This window comes from Penicillium cataractarum, assembly GCF_028827025.1.
Source record: "Penicillium cataractarum strain IBT 29864 chromosome Unknown utg000001l, whole genome shotgun sequence".
Taxonomy (NCBI): Eukaryota; Fungi; Ascomycota; class Eurotiomycetes; order Eurotiales; family Aspergillaceae; genus Penicillium; species Penicillium cataractarum.
The window spans coordinates 598105-614359 of NW_026622737.1; the positions used below are offsets into that span (position 1 = coordinate 598105).

The 16255-nt window shown below is 52.5% G+C and overlaps 5 protein-coding genes across 5 annotated transcripts; 3 read left to right on the forward strand and 2 right to left on the reverse strand.

The window, feature by feature from the left end:
* Positions 1-1328: 1328 nt before the first annotated feature.
* N7496_000216 (uncharacterized protein) lies at positions 1329-6181 on the reverse strand (the record flags this gene model as incomplete). Its single annotated transcript, XM_056693147.1, has 4 exons — positions 1329-3013; positions 3069-5664; positions 5807-5869; positions 5975-6181. The coding sequence occupies 4 exons, from the start codon at positions 6179-6181 to the stop codon at positions 1329-1331; spliced, it is 4551 nt and encodes a 1516-aa protein (XP_056559876.1).
* Positions 6182-8002: 1821 nt separating this feature from the next.
* On the forward strand, positions 8003-8304 carry N7496_000217 (uncharacterized protein; the record flags this gene model as incomplete). The annotated part of the gene is made up of 2 exons (XM_056693148.1): positions 8003-8009; positions 8072-8304. 2 exons carry the CDS (start codon positions 8003-8005, stop codon positions 8302-8304), a joined length of 240 nt encoding a protein of 79 aa, XP_056559877.1.
* Positions 8305-9104: 800 nt separating this feature from the next.
* Positions 9105-11093, reverse strand: sti1 (Hsp90 cochaperone STI1; the record flags this gene model as incomplete). The annotated part of the gene is made up of 5 exons (XM_056693149.1): positions 9105-9257; positions 9331-9922; positions 9984-10689; positions 10752-10945; positions 11029-11093. The coding sequence occupies 5 exons, from the start codon at positions 11091-11093 to the stop codon at positions 9105-9107; spliced, it is 1710 nt and encodes a 569-aa protein (XP_056559878.1).
* Positions 11094-11549: 456 nt separating this feature from the next.
* N7496_000219 (RPC34 RNA polymerase subunit family protein) lies at positions 11550-12695 on the forward strand (the record flags this gene model as incomplete). Its single annotated transcript, XM_056693150.1, has 2 exons — positions 11550-11788; positions 11882-12695. The coding sequence occupies 2 exons, from the start codon at positions 11550-11552 to the stop codon at positions 12693-12695; spliced, it is 1053 nt and encodes a 350-aa protein (XP_056559879.1).
* Positions 12696-13687: 992 nt separating this feature from the next.
* On the forward strand, positions 13688-16247 carry N7496_000220 (transcription factor domain-containing protein; the record flags this gene model as incomplete). Its single annotated transcript, XM_056693151.1, has 2 exons — positions 13688-14287; positions 14346-16247. 2 exons carry the CDS (start codon positions 13688-13690, stop codon positions 16245-16247), a joined length of 2502 nt encoding a protein of 833 aa, XP_056559880.1.
* Positions 16248-16255: the final 8 nt, after the last annotated feature.

Consider the following 16255-nt stretch of genomic DNA (forward strand, 5'->3'; position numbering starts at 1 on the left):
TTTTAGAGGAATCTGGAATCTGAAATCGGATCGTCGGGCTCGAGCTCGAGCTTAGAGCCGCTCTAGGCAAATCGATGGGCGAGGGGGGCCCATGTGCCGGGAGGACAAGGCAGTACTCCGTACTTGAGAAGCCTTAAGTAGGTATGTACTGTACATAAAGCAACGTAGCCACTGGCGACTGGCCGCCAAGCTAAGTTAAAGATTTGGGTTGGACCCCTATTTTTATTTTCCTTATTATTTTTATTTTATGTATCCATTTTATTGATCATCGCGGATTAGCGGGTAGGGTGGCGATTAGGGTAGGTTAATACGGAGTACTATAGGCTATATTTGATGAAAAAAAAAAGAAAAGCAAAACGCAGGTTAAGTAGCTGATGGCCTTGACCTTCAAGGCTTGAAAGTCCGTGATTATGTATCTAGTAGTAGCCTGTCCTATTGTTAGATATATCGAGTGCAGGGCTGTTCAGATATATTTCCTGATTCCCTGTTAAAAGAGACCGACTGTCCAGCAGATAGTGGCAACCGCCTAGATCGGTAAACGGTCAGCCAGCGCCACTATCTACACCCAAGCACGCCGACAATCAACAATCTCACCAGCTCGAATGGATCTCACTCGATAAGATTAGGTACAATCCTGAAAACACCGACCAATCAGTATCGACATCGTCCACGCTTGGATCTGCCGCGATATTCCATTCTCCCGAATCCAGACAATCGAAATTCTCACGTTTCTGTAACCAAGGGTTCTTTACTTTGTCATCGACTATTAGGCGTAATACGGATATTTCACTCAGTCAAAGCTGATTTCTATATATTATGCTTTTGGGAAAGCCATAAGCAGGCTAACAGTACCAGCCTACACTCCACGTCTGACCATTTGCACAGGTAAGAAGAGGATGGATCCCCGTCCTCGAGGCTGTACAGTCCACACGAAGATAAGCAGAATATACAGCAGATCCATTAACACGCCCACTGGGTACGAAATCAGTGAAAACCCTTAGGTCGTAGAAATAGGTAGCCGAGTAATGTATCACATCACACCCAACAGGTAAAATGCATATCATAGATAAGACAAAAACGAGGGATAAACAAGCAAAGACGAAAAGAAAGAGAAAAGGAGAAAAAGAAAAGGATATCACATAACAACTATTCCAAACAGAGTAGACAAATCACAATCACAATCATATAAGTTTCTTTTCATAGACTTTCCAATCCAACCAACACACCCAATCCAATCCATTCCAACCCATTCCAACCCATTCCAACCCATTCCAACCCATTCCAACCCATTCCAACCCATTCCATTCACACAACCTATCTCACCCCAATCACGCCCCACTAACAGTCCTCTTACTCAGAAAGCTCCTCCTGGGCAACTTCCCCGCCGGACTATCCCCCTCATCCCCACCCGCCGTAGAATGCGACGTAGTAGGCCTGAGGCCAGCATCAGGCGCATCAAAACTAGACCGGATCACGACAGATCCCGATCCCACACTAACAGCCTTATCCTGACCGGCCTCAGAGCCCTGATCAGCAACAAGGAAGAAGCCCTCACCGAGGACATCGTCCGAGCCAAAGGTTGAATGATCCACGACGCGGATTTGATACTGCGAGCCGGCAGTGACCTTGGGCACCTTGAAGGATTCATCGTAGGTCACGGCGTCGTCGCCTGCCTTGTGCGCCTTGGTCTTGTGGACTTCCTTGCCGCCCTTGCTACCCTGGACGCGGACGATGACGCGCAGGTTAGCCGAGGAGGAGAAGCCGGATGCGGAGACGATGGTGATATGGGCGGTTCCCGCGTCGCCGCGGGCACCGCCACCAAACACGGACAGACGGTCACCGTAGATAGAGGCCGTGCTGCGGTTGCGGGTGTGTTCCTTTTGGGGCGTTGAAGGGGCGGGAGGGGTGCTTGTACCGTCGAGGGCTACGGCGGGGGTATTGCGTGTAGCGTCGACGAGGGGTGCGCCGTTACTGGTAGGGTCTTCGAAGGTGCTGTTTGCGACGGAGGCTGCGTCGTCGTCGACGTGCTTGTCCTTGTGGAAGCGACCGAAGATCTTGCCGCCGATGGAGGTGGCACCGTGGGCAGCACCGCCGACGACGGCTCCACCGACCTTGAGAGGGACACCGCCGATGGTCTTGGCTGTGCCGCCAACCTTGCCGCCGATACCACCGACGAAGGTGGCTGAGCCTTGGCTCAGACGCATCACGTAGTCGGGCTTGAAGAGGAGGTTCAGGTGGATGGTGCTTGGTTGGCCGTTGGTAGGGGGTTTGACATCCTTAGATGGGTTGATGAGGGTGAGGACGACTTCTTGGGGCTGGAAGGGGTCTAAGGGCGCGAGATCAATCAAGGCTTCACCGAGAAGGTCATCACCAACGCCACGATCATAGTCCCAAACCTCGACACGGAATTTAGAGTCAATACGTGTCTTGATCTCGGTGTCGAAGGATTCGTTCCAGACTGGGTTCAGGTTCTTCTTGATAACTTCAGTCTTGAAGATGTGCCGTTTGTCGTCATCGCCAATGAAGAATCGACAGTAAGGATCACTCTTGCCGTTGCTGTCGGCAATGGGCAGGTTGACACCCTTGTTAACCTTGACCTGCAGTTTACCCATGTTGTTGATGCTCTCCCTGGGGTCGAGCTTCATCTGGACGGGGATGTAGCGAGCGCTGACAGTGATCTTGCTAACTTCGCCAGTGTTGGACCGAAGAACCAGCTCCTTGGGCTCGTACAGGATGTGTTGCAGGGTGGTGAGAGTGTTTCCAGTAAGCTTAGCGACGGTGTTCTCCTCGCTCGACTCGTGGGGATCATTCTTGTGAACCAGGCGGAGAGTCATCTTAGAGAACTCAAGTTCACGAACGAAAGCCTCGCCAATGTCAGAAGAGTTGAGAGTCTTGGAGTGAATCTTGGGCGAGGTATAAGCGGGGAACAAGTAGTCGTCGATAACAACCTCGAGCTGAACGTTGCTGTGAGCCAATTCGCCATGGTGGAACTTGAACACGACGAAACCGGATTCTGTAGGAAGGGTTAGCATTGTAACGTTTACTGAAGGTCTTGTAGATTGTCTCACCATGTTTAGGAAGGTCCTCCTTGCTAAGATCCATCTTGGGAATCGACTTGATCGACCGCACAGAGGCGACATCCGAGTCCTGGGCCAACGGACGAGAAGCATTGGTCTCCAGGCTAGCCCGACCATTAGTAGTCGGCTCGCCATTGGTAACACCATTAGTCGCAGCACCATTCGACACAGCTTTGGAATCAATGCTGGCGGCCTTAGAATGTCCAGGCCGAACCTTCGAGTCGGTGCTCTTGCGAGGCGTATCCGCGCCGTTAAGTTCACCCTCCTCTTGCTCCTCCTGCTCAGCTTCATCCTCAGGGTTGGACACGGGGATGGTCGGGTAGAAGGAAACGGTGTAGTTAATGTGGCCCTTGAAAGCACCCTTACCATAACGCAGAGGCGAGGTAGTAGGTTGCTTATCATCGTCAATCTCATACTCGCCGCTCTCAGTCTCGCGAACGAAATCAGCGGCCTTGAGCTCGACCCAGCCGAGGGAGCGGTCCTTGTTGATCTTCTCTTCGTCCATAACCTCGACGACCAGCTTCTCGCGGGCACTGCGAATAGGTACGTAGACGACCTCGTCCCAGGTAGGGTTGAGGTTATTCCGGAAAGTGACGGTACGGCCGCGGGTCAGACCGGAGAGCATAACACGAGCATAAGGGTCGGATTTACCCATAGCTTCGAGGTTACGCAGATCCGTGGCACCCTTGAAGTGGAAACGCATCACACCGATGGGATCGATGTAACCAGCGCCACCGGCAACGCCGCTCAGATCGACCGGCTTCCATTGCAACTTGAGCTTGGCGCGACCTTCCTTGACACCGTGCAGGTGGAACCAGTCCTTGCCCTGCTCCATCATCTTCATCATATCGTTCATCTTGATCTGGTAGCGTCCGATAATGGGATCGCCCAAGAGATCGCGGTCGTCCTTGATGATCAGACCCAGACGGGCGTTCTTGCGGTCCGTGACGAGGAACTCCTTGGAGGAATTCTGGAAGATGGGGTTGTTGGTGCGCTTCAGTTTGTTGGTAACGTGGATTTCCTTGCCGTTGAGCAGTAGAACGGCGTACGGGTTCAGCTTGCCGACGAAACTCTTGCTGCCATCCAGATCCTTGGCTTGCTCGACGGTGAACTGGGCAATACCGGTGTTCATCTCTGGTGGGGGTTCGGTCTCGCCGGATTCCGTCTTGCTGCCTTCGAGAACGGGGAAGAAGCGGATATCAGCCTGGACAGCACCACGGTGACGGCCGCTAGCCATGACCTCCAGGTAGATACCCTCGTGCGAGGGTTCCTCCTCGAGCTTGCTAAGGGCAAACGTAGCGGTACCTAGCTCCTTATCCTTGCGGTACTCGTTCCAATCGTAGGGAACAATGGTCAAAGCGTCGGCGTAAGAGGTAATTATAACGTAGATGGTCTCGTTCCAGCGCGGACTGTCGGTATCGTGCACAATCTTTGTACGACCCAGCTCGGTACGGTTGTTCAGTGACACGACCGCATACGGGTCGGGAGTACCAGAGAATTTGTCCGGGTTCTTGAGCTGTTGAGCACCGTGCAGAGTCACAGCGACCACACCGATAGCCTGGTCGACGGGGTTTCCAGCAAGCATCTTGGCAATCTCAATGGGGAAAACGTTCGGGTCGTACATCATGGGCTGCAGGTTATTGTGGATCTGATCCTTGATGAAGGTCTCCAGACCGGGGATAAAGTTGATATCGAAGCCAAGGTGGTCACCACCAAGAGGCTTGCAGACGTAGTCGATCTCGGGCTTGCTCAAGAAGCAGACATCCACGCGCTCGATGTGGGGGAACGGCAGCTGAAGCTTGACCTTGACGCGCATGAGACCCGAGCAGGCCATGTCCTCGACAATAACGTCCAGACCTTTGCTGACCATACCCTTACCAACACGAACTTCCAGAACGATCTTGGGGTTAATCTTGTCCTTCAGCTGGCGCGCAGTCAAATCCATGGTATCATTAGGCGTGAAACTAAACTTCCAGTCCATGATAACGGTATCCGGCTCGGTCTTGGGGTAGGTCTTGACATGCTCGAGACGGGGCGGCTTAGTACCGAGAATGAAGGTCTTAAGACGCAGACTATCCAAGAAAGCAGGAGTCGAGGTGCTCAGAACCTGATCGACAGAGCTGATAATAGTGTCGCACAGAACGGGGGCATAAATGGGCCAGAACTTGACGAGGAAGCTGTTGATCCACTCGAGACTCTCGGTATCAGTCTCCAAGCGCTGCTTGGACATTTCACGGTTAATATCGTCGCGGAAGTTACGGCGCACTCGGCGAATAGAGGTACGGTAGTACGTGCTGCAGGCGGCCATCACCAGCAACACCCAACCCACACCACCACCCAGAGCCGCAATAAGCCAGGAGCTCAAACAGGCAAATACGATAATCGCGGCATTGTGGTACCAATCGCCGAAGAACTTATCGGGTATCCGGCTCTCCAAGAAGTCCTGGTGGTCGAGCAGCGTGCCCTCGGCCTGTTCCTCCTCGGTCTTCTCGGCGTGAAACTTGGGCGCCCACCCGGTGCGGTCGCGAGCCCAGCGCAAATCCTCGTCCAGAACCTTTCCGCCCTTTGCATCGGTCGCATTGGCCTCCTCAGCCAGAATCGCAGTAGCCGAGCGTGGAGGGGGAGATCATAGTCTGCTTTGCCGTCATCCTGAATATAACTCGTAAGCTTCGAACAATTCCAACTGCAGGCAGTCTGCGCGGGGGAGAACCCAAAACTGGAGCTCCTACCTTGTCCGTAATCACAGCCATGGCCTTTGGCTTATTATCACGATGGAAGCCCGGCGGCAATCGCTAAATCAGAAGCTGCAATTAGCCTATGCGCATTGTCCCTCCAATCGAGAAACTCAATCGCTTTTTTTCGCGTCCTCGCGTTGGACCTGCTCGTGGGAGACCTACCGATTCAGCGGCTGCTGCCTTGGCCTCGGGCGAAGCATCGGGATCGAATTGGTATGCTACACCACCAGCTTCTTGAGTCTCTTTGACGAGGGCTTCCTCAATCTTTTCCGGGTTGACCTTGGATTGGGGGTCCTGGGCCAGCTCGGTCGCGGCCTCAATGATCCCTTCCTCCTTCAGCTCCGTCCTCTCCGCGGCGACGGACGCCATGTCGGCGGTCGGGGTATGTCGAATATGGCCTCACGAGGGCAATTCGTAAGTGAAGAGTAGGACTGGGGGGTCTATTATTGAAAGGATGAACTCGTTAGATTTGCGCGGATTGAGGGTTGATATGGGTGAGTATGGTATGGTGTGACGAGGTCGGAGGGGAATCTGGGGATTTCCAGGTCTTGGTAAAGTTGGTGAGGGGGAGGAGGGCCCGAGGGCGCTTACTACTCAGAGGGCCGGGGAGCTATCGAGGTCCTCGATGATGGATGTTGAAGGGAGAAAGGGAGGGGGTTGGGGGAGAGGAGAAGAAAGAACTGTTCCGAGGTGGGAGCAGAAGAGGGAAAAGTTGAAGAGAAGAGGACAAGAAGCAAAGGACAAGCGAATAGCAGCACCAGCAAGAAGAAGAGCCCGAAGCCAATTGGGGATGGGGGGACTCGCAAGCCCAGCCGCTTGCGTCAAGCATCGCACGCTTGTGGCTGGGTATCAGTTGGTACGTTACGGGCTGTTACATCCGTGGACAAGGTACGAAGTTCTGGTTAAAGAAACTGGTCAGATAATACAGTATGCCAAGTGTACAGATAGATGAGCCTACGCAATTACATTTTTAGTCGGCCCTTGACAATAATTACAGTGTCGGAGCGCAATGGGAACAAAAGGGCAGCGATCGTCCCCGGGCGATCGAAGATCAGTGACGTCTGTCGGTGGATTACTGGATTTGCTACTAAACTACTGGAAACTAGATTAGTTGATCACTACTCTATCTATTCGGTCGGACAATAGTGAGAAAGTTGTACGAGTGCTATAGAGTAGTGCTATTCTATCAAAGTTCCTAACTAATGAAAGGATCAACCAGCAAAGAAATTGCCAGAGCTACAATACGAGATGGAGCTAGTTAGGGCGATCTTGACTCGGAAGGTTCCTCGGTTCTTCCACGACACTTACAGTAAACCTACTCCGTAGTTAACTTAATAATGTCCCATGGTTTGACACTTCATCCCTAACATCCCCTGCCAAGGCATTTTATACTCCGAACGCCATACGAAGACTATTCACCTTCAAAATCTGATCTCAGTAATTTATTCCTGGTGGTACTATAGTAGTTTTTTTTTTTTTTTCGTCTCTTTCCACTCCACTAGTGATAAGAAGGTCAGCCACTAACAACGAACTATTCGATTAGCACCGCCACACAACCATCATTCCACCACATTTCTGCTTCGGGCCAAGTAACCAACCACCTAGCCAATAGGTAATGCTCAATACCTTCGCGTTGGTCACTCCATTTCTTTTCAGTGGAGTCGCTGTGGCTGGGCAAGGGGAAGCACCAGCCCTACTGTAGTCAGTCCCTACCCCTACAGCCAGGCATCAGCGTATTATCGGGTATACGGAATCAGGAGATTTCGAGGGTCAAGTACAGGGGGCAGGGACAGGGGGCAGTACTCTACTTATATCCCATTTTAACCCCCTTATACTTCTGTACAACAACTATTCGATCTCCCAAATTCTATTCATCCCCTGCCACGTCCACAAAGTCAAGACGAAAAAAAAAACACTATCGTACTCTCTTCAATAGTTTACCCTCCCCATTGGGCCGATTCCCACTCGCACCCTTCCCATTGGGAGCTCACACCGATCGCCCTAACCCACACCCAGAAACCAAAAACCCACCTTTTCCCTTTTACCCTGCCAAAAAACAAAAACAAAAGGTCCATTTCCTAGCCATTTATCCAATCAAACGAGTCCAAAATGTCGTGGCACAAGGCATGGTTCCCGAAACCCGAGGGTTCGCCGGAGTAAAGTTCCCTATCTTCTCTAGGGCCACCCAATATGTACTGTACGTATGAACCACTTGGACTTATCGGAGTAGGTATCCACTATCCACAGTTCTTTCTTCAGTTCAGCTCCAGCACGAAGAGAAGAGTGGGCAGACATCATGCATGTCGAGTGTGACAATGGGACAATGCGTCGTAATTGATGTTCTTGACTGGACAACTGCTACATACACGAAACTGTGTTCAAAGTATCCAACTCCGTTCGTGCATACGGTAAACCTGGCACTGGGCACTGGGCACTGGCAGACCGCAACCTCGGGATTGCGATCTGTCACTTTCCAGCCACATGGATCGTGACAAAATGACCGATGCCAGATGTCCGTCAATGCTTTTGCACGGAATTATTCACGGTGGCTGGAACTTGTTCCTCGTGCTTGGACTTGGAGTTCCACTTGGCATGGCGTGGCCAGGCCATCGCCCCCTCTTTCAAGGTTGACTCTAGTAGAAGTCTAATTATACTAAATCATGTGTGATTGTGTTGTCATTGCTGCAGGTTGATAATGTGTAAAGTCAAAATAGAACGTGTACTTTTATTCGACATAGCTCCTCTGTAAGTGCCTAGGAACTTACAGTAGGTATGCGTCCAAAGTACCAGACTATCCCAGCCATCCGTTCCTGTCTTCCCCACTTGCGATTGCGTTGTCTTCTGTTTTTGCTTTTTCGAGTTTACCCTCGGCTTTCTTGAGATTTCTCACGGTCAAGTCCGAGTCCGAAGTTTTGAGGTTGGACCGTGCGGAGTTCGAATTGGTCAGTCCTAAACACGAAGGAGCTGGAGCTTTAGCTCCACGCCTAAAGCTGATCTCTCGATCACACTACAGACTCTACTCAGTCCAGCCACCCCAATAAACAAGAAAATACTATTACCAAAAGTTTAGTCCAAAGCAAAACCATGACACAATCTCGATTTTAGCATAAAATGGAACTAAAGTACGGATATCTGCTGCACAACTCGTCACATCTTGAAATTCGTGGCAATAAATTACGCAGGTTAGACACAGCTGTCCCAAAATCAAGGTTCGTAAAGACCTACAAAACCTTAACTGGACGGCTGGTCTGCCCTGAAATAAAGAATATCGGCATTTTAATACCTCCCCAGTTTACCGGCCCATGCGGATCACACCGGCGGCCATGAGCTTCTGGATCTTGATGCGCACGGACGCGTTCTTCATGTGCTCTTGCAGAGCGGCGGGGTCGCTCTTGGCCTGGTTGAGGATGCTTTGCATGACGGGGTCGTTAAGGATGGCCATGATCTACAATTTGAGATTAGTATCACTTCCGACTATCATGGGTCGACTCTTCGGCCTCGAAGACTGTGCGACATACCTCAGGGTCATTCTGAATGCGCTCCATCGTCTGCTGCTCAGTCTCGCCAGCACGAGCACTGAACTGCGCCTCCAGACACTTCTGCTGCTGCTGCTCAATCTCGCGGGCATGGGTGCCGTCATCCTGCTCCGCAGCCTCGGTAAACGTATCAATAGCACGGTTGTACTCCTTCATAGCAACGAGGGCCTGACCCTTGCGCATGTACGCACGGATGAACTTGGGGTCGCGGGAAATAGCCTCGTCGCAGTCCTGCACGGCCTGGGGGAATGCCATTAGCTTGATTAGAGCAGCGGCACGGTTGGAGAAGCCGCGAGGGTCCTTGGGCGCGCGCTTGGTCATCTCGGTGAAGGCGTCGACGGCACCGGGCCAGTCGGCTTCCTGGAACTTCTGTTGGCCGAGCTCGCGGGCCTTTTCGGCAAGGGAGGAGTCGACGTAGGCGTCCTTCTCGGCGGTGACCTTGGTCTTCTCGGCGGCGCGGAGCTTGGTCAGGGCTTCGGGGGTGCGGTGTTCCATGAGAGACTTGTTGAAGTATTCGATGGCCTGGGTGAGGTCGCCCATCTTCTCGTAGGCAGAGCCAATACGGGTGAAAGCCCTAATCAAGTGGTCAGTAAAGACGGATGCTTTTTCAAGCTCGGTGGCAGGGAATATCTTACTTGGCAATGGTCTTGAAATCGGCGCGCAGATCGCGACCCTCCTCAACGGCCTTCTGGCAGGTCTCGACGGTACCCTGGTAGTCACCCTTCTCGAACTTGGCAGCACCAATGTTGTTCAGGTAGGTGATATCCTTGTTCAACTCCCAGGCCTTCTCGTAGTGCTCAATGGCCTTGTCAAGCTCCTTCTTCTTGTAGAAGTCGTTACCAATCTTCTTCTCAGCATCACCAGCCTCCTGGGCCTTCTTCTTGGCAATAGCCTCCTCATCCTCAGGCTCGGGGGTGGGCTCCTTCTTGGGCTGCGGAGGAGCGGGCTTGGCCTGTGGCGTGGGCTCAGCCTGAGCACCGGCAGGGCCACCCTCGGGAGCACCGAAGCTCATGTCAATGCCCAGAAGAACACTCATCACCTGCAGGAAGCGGGGGTCCCTAATCTCCTCGCCAACGCTGTTGGGGTTTTGTTGAATCTTCTTCAGCTTCGCCATGAACTCGGCATCGCCCAGCAGGGCCGCGGTCTTGGGGTTGTTGGCGAGCTTCTGGAACAGGGCAGGGTCGTTGAACATGCCACCCAGACCACCGGTAGGGTCACCCTCAACACCATCGGCCGTGGCCTCGGCGTTGATGGCGCGCTGAACGGCGTTCAGCCCGGACTTGGCCTGCTCGTTGCCGGGCTCAAGGTTCAATGCCTCCTCGTATGCGTCGTGGGCGGCCACTACCAGATCACCTTGTCAGCGGCTACAGCTCTTTCCACGATCCACCGTATGCATCACTTACGCAGGTCACCCAAGCCCCGGTAGGCAGCACCCTTGCGGAGCTGACCCTTGGACCAATCGGGCTTGATGCTAATGGCCTTCTCGGCATCCTCGAGGGCTTTTTGGTACTCAGTTTGAGCAGAGTAGACAGCGGAACGGTTGGAGTAAAGGATGTGGTTCTCGGGTTCAATAGCAATAGCTTGTGTGAACTTCTCACTAGTGAAATCAAGTGCTCATATTAGCAACTACGCTTCCAGCCATTCCTAGGGCCCATTTAAAGGCGGGGTAACAAAACATACATGGCAGTCGGATAGTCCTTGGCCGAGAAGGCCTTGTTGCCCTCAGCCTTCAAAGCGTCAGCCATGGTGGTGGTGGTGGTAGGGGTATAAACGGGAAGTGTAAGAGGAGGAAGGTCAATGAGGTTTCCGGGGACTGTTGGTTATGAGCTCGCTCCGTTGGCCGAGCTTCTCGAAATTTCCGGAAGATCTCTGATGCCTGAGGCCTGCGGGCGGCGTGACAGTCTTAAGCTCCGGATGCACTAAACCCAATTGGGCGTACCCGACATCCCCGCTGCGAAAAAGTCGCCAAACGGTGTTTTTTGTCATTCACACTTCTCTGGATTCAATCCGATTTCCTGACTCATTCTCACTCTCCGCCCAAGCCAGTCACCATGATCCTTTAAACCGGCTCCTCCCTGCTTCTGCAGATGCTTGAGTGGAATATGACCTCTCCCCTCAACCCTTAATTGTGTCTCTTCTACCCGATCACTCTCCCCAGCTGAGCCTCCTCCCAGCCTCTCTCAAGTCTCCCCCCCACAGCCATGGCGTCTCGTGTGACCGAGGTCGCCTCGCGGCTCTACGACGCCTGCCTCGAGAGGTTCGAAGCCGACCACCTCTTCTATCAGCAAGATCTACTCGCCCTCGATGTCATTCCTAAGGGAGAAATTGACCTACTGCTGAAATGCGCCCAGTCGCTGGTTGATCAAAAATTGTTTCGACTCCACCAAGGCGCCAATAACCGCCTCGCATGGAAGATTATTTCTCGTGACGATGCCGAGAAGTAAGTCATTCTTTTTCTTCGTCGTGTTTCTTCCAAGGGTGTGAAATTTTCCGGCGAAGACTTGGTTGCTAATTCGATTTTTTTTTCTTTTAGACTTCAGAATCTTAGCCCCGACGAGAGCTTGGTGTACAATGTCATCCACTCCAGCGGACGCTCCGGCGTCTGGGTGCGCACTATTCAATCCCGTACGAATCTTCACAAATCCATCCTCGACCGTTGCGTGAAATCCCTCGAGAGCAAAAACTACATCAAGAGTATTCACAATGTCAAGTACCCGACTCGGAAGATGTACATGCTCGCGGGCCTAGCCCCGAGCGAAGACATCACCGGAGGTGCCTGGTTCACGGACGGTGTTCTCGATGCCAATTTCATTAACAGTGTCGCTGGTTATATCGAATTCAAAGTGAGCCTACGCAGCTGGTATGAAGTGCCTGCCGCCGACCGTGGCCGCGGCAAGCGAATCAAGACTGCCACCGGCATGGCAGAAGTCAAGTCTGAGTCAGAGAAGACGTACCTCCCCTATCCAGCCAATTACTCTGGTTACCCGACCGTCGAAACAATCACTAGTGAGGTCAACCAGAGCGGTATCACTCCCGTGCGTCTTCCAGAAGAGCGCGTCATCGAGCTACTGAAAATGCTCTGCTTCGACAAGAAACTCGTGGCGCTAAACAACGGCGGCAACTACAAGTCGCTCAAGAAGCCCGATGAGGTCAAGGCTAGTCAGTCCCGGAAACCCGCCGCCGAAGAGTCAGCCGGCTCGCCTATTCTCGGCCTGGGCAAGAATGGAATGACCGAGTCGCCCTGCGGTTCTTGCCCTAACATCCGCCTTTGCTCACCCGGTGCTGCCATCAGCCCGGAGACATGCGAATACTTTGACCCGTGGTACGAGAAGGTGCTCGGGTTCTGATTCTTGAACATGACGGTTAGGTTTGCAAGGTTTTCCATCGTGGTGGCATGGCTATCCTTCCTCCGGGAATTATTGCTGCACGAGACCGGTATTCTTGCAACCGAACCTCATCAAACACCACAGAGGAAGAGAGCCCCTCCCACTCTCATACCTCATCTACCATCCAGACACCGTGACCCACACGGTGTCTCCCTTTTGCATGCAAGATGGAAGGACCAAAAAAAGGATTTGTGCATAGCGATGGCGTTGTTTTACTGTGATTATTTCCCCGGCATCGGCTGTCCTTCGAACCGAGCAGCAACTGCTCATCTGTATCTTTCGGACAGTCAGGGGTTACGCTTGATGGCTTTGGCAGGAAACTGCCTACACGAATCATATCGATCTAGAGATCAGTGGCTAGAAAAGAAATTAACGATTCTACCCGCGCATTTCTGTCGTGTTTCATCGTAGGTTGAGCGCAGCGATGTTATTTCAAGCTAGGATCGTCGTATATCTGCCAACTTGCCAAAGTTTAAGTCGTAATATGAAGAGTTAATTCTAAGATTCTAATTAGTCAAGGCCTTTAAGCTCATGGATATAAGCTATCTCACTCATCATCTACACCTCGTGGGAACTGGCAGATTTAGAGTTTGGTCGCGGTTCTTCTTGCATGTACTCAGGATATCGTTCTAGCACAAGTTAGACCAATTTGTAAACCTACAGGTCTATCACAAATCTAGACTTTAATTATGTTCTAGAGAGTTACTTTGACTAGTATATCCTACTCGACAGTATCTACTTAGGTATCCCTTGTATTTGTAAGATCAGACTTTGTCCCCCCACAAACCCCACAAAAATGCCCCGGTTCCCGAACACCGCCTTTGAATGCCGGGGCTAAAGCGGGCTCTCCTCCGACCAACCCTCTTTTCGCCGATCTGCAATGTCAACTATCGAGTCCGGCGCCTTGAAATCCCCCTCGACCCTAATGTGGACGCCCCTTGCATGAAGCGGCCATGCCTCGATCCCCAGACAGCAACACGCTGGCCCTCAAGCGCAAGCTACAACAAGCCGACTCCCACTCCGAACCCACGTCCAAGCGCCACCACCTTCAGGGCTACGACCCCAAGGCACCATGGCTACACGAGACGAAGCCGATCAACGGCTGGCGCACGCTGGGCAACCCAGCCGTCTACAACTCGCTCCCGCTAGCGAACATGGTCTCTGCGGTGCAGGACCTGATCGACCCGGACTTTGATCCGTTGACGGCGATTCTGGACGACGAGCCTCGCTTTTTGAAACCACTGCCTGATAGTATTGCGCCTGAGGATCTGGAATTTTTGCGCTTCCGTGGGGCGTTGTCGATTCCCGAAACTGGGTTGCGGAATGAGTTGTTGAGGTCGTATATTCAGTGGGTGCATAGTTTTATGCCCGTGCTCAATTTGCAGGAGTTTTTGAGATGTGTTGCGGAGAATGATCCCCAGGGGAATGTTAGCGTGCTGCTTTTTCAGGCGGTCATGTTTGTTGGCACCGCTTTTATCGATATCAAACATCTCCAGGATGCGGGTTACTCGACAAGGAAGAGTGCGCGCAATGCGTTTTATACGCGGTTAAGGGTAAGCGAATGGTCTCGTTTCTTGAGCAGCTTTGGGACTTCCACTGATTATCCTATAGTTACTCTACTCTCTCGACTGCGAGGAAGATCGTATCGTCATTCTGCAAACATTACTGTTGATGACATACTGGTCCGATCCTGAGAACGGCTTACATCGAGATATCTGGGACTGGATAGGTATCTGCAATACTCAAGCACATTCGATTGGGCTCAACAAGGACCCTTCGACCGGCGACCTGGACCCAAAGATGCGCCGACTGCGTATGCGAATTTGGTGGTGCATATACTCACGCGACCGACTCATTGCCATGGGTGTGCGACGCCCATTGCAGGTTAATGAGGGTACCAGTAACGTACCCATGCTTAAACTGGAAGATTTCGATTTCGAGCCATACTCGCCATCCGTAGTGGCTCTATTCCATTGTCGACAGCTTGAGGACGTGTCACACCAAAAGCGCCTGGCGACCATGTTCATTGAAAAAGTGAAGCTCTGTCAATGTATTGGCAGGGTCCTTTTCGCGCAATATGCTCCTTCGCAGCGTCAGTTCGGAGCCACGGACCGCACTACAGTCACTTTGATTCCTCGGCAGGCCTCGGAGTCGGAGTTCACGCGGTGTAGCCAAAAGCTTGATTCTTGGTTGAGTGCACTTCCCAAAGACGCTCAGTTTATACCAGCATCGCGAAACAACTTCCGTGATGGCGAGGACGTGTTACTTCTGCACGGAGCTATGCTGCGCATGCTCTATCACGCCACCACAAGTGCTCTGCATCGGCCGTGGGCCATGCACTCAAAAGACCAGTCAAAGTCACGCCTTGAATGGCGAAATGTGGCCCGGACCAAGATGCAAGATGCAGCCACGGGCATCACACATATCATCCAGGGCCTTAACCAGCTCAATCTCACGCGCTTCCTGCCGCAATCAGGCGTGACAGTCATACTCCCAGCTGCAGTCGCGCATCTATCAAACTCTACCTCCGACAACCCGGCCGTCCGTGAAAGCAGCATCTCCAACTTCCACCGTTGTATACAGGTGCTCCACTGTCTAAAGGACATCTACCCAGCTGCCGGCGTCGAGTTTGCGAATCTTGAAGCTGCAATCAAAATGCAAACCGGAAATTACAACTCCAACACATTCTTCCAGATCATGCAATACAATTTCGACACCGACACGGCCCCAGCGTACACCGATGCTAGGAAACCGAGCAGCGCGGACTCGATCGCAACTCCCCATTCCCTCCGCCATTTGGAAGATAAGCCCGCCGGCGATGCCGAGACCCCAAAATCTCGTGTAAGGGCTGCATCTACCAATATCAACAGCGATGCCAACGGGTCACATCACCATCAACACAATCTAAATACCACCTCTCCATCACATAACAATAACGCAGCACAAAACACACGCCGTCCCTTCCCCAACGACTTTGACGACCACTTCGCTGTCCCGAACACTCCACTCCCCCCATCAGACGAAAACCCATTCTCATTCCTCACATTCGACTTCGACTCCTTCCCGGCCCTCTCCTCCCCTCCCACAAACACAACCCCCCACGCAAACTCCAACACCAACACCAACACCAACACCAACACCAACACCAACGGCCACTCCCATCACATCCCAAGCACAAAACAAACCACCCTCTCCCCAACAACAGACCTCGACGCGATCGACTGGACCCAGGCCCTCTTCCGAAACACATCCCTCCCAGAGCTGGACAAGCCCACCGCAGATATCTTCACCAACAACGGTCCTGGCTCTGGCTCTGGTCCACGCCGCACGCAGAGTCTAGCACAGCAGATCAGCGAGCCGGAGGCGGAACAAGATTTGTTTGCGTTTACGTTGAAGGATGATGATGAGTCCGGGCCGCAGTTTAGGCATCATTCTACCGGACATGGGCATGGGGATATTACGGGGGATTTGGATCGGGATCTCGGATTTCAGACTGGGGATGAAGGGTTTTAGGATGTTTG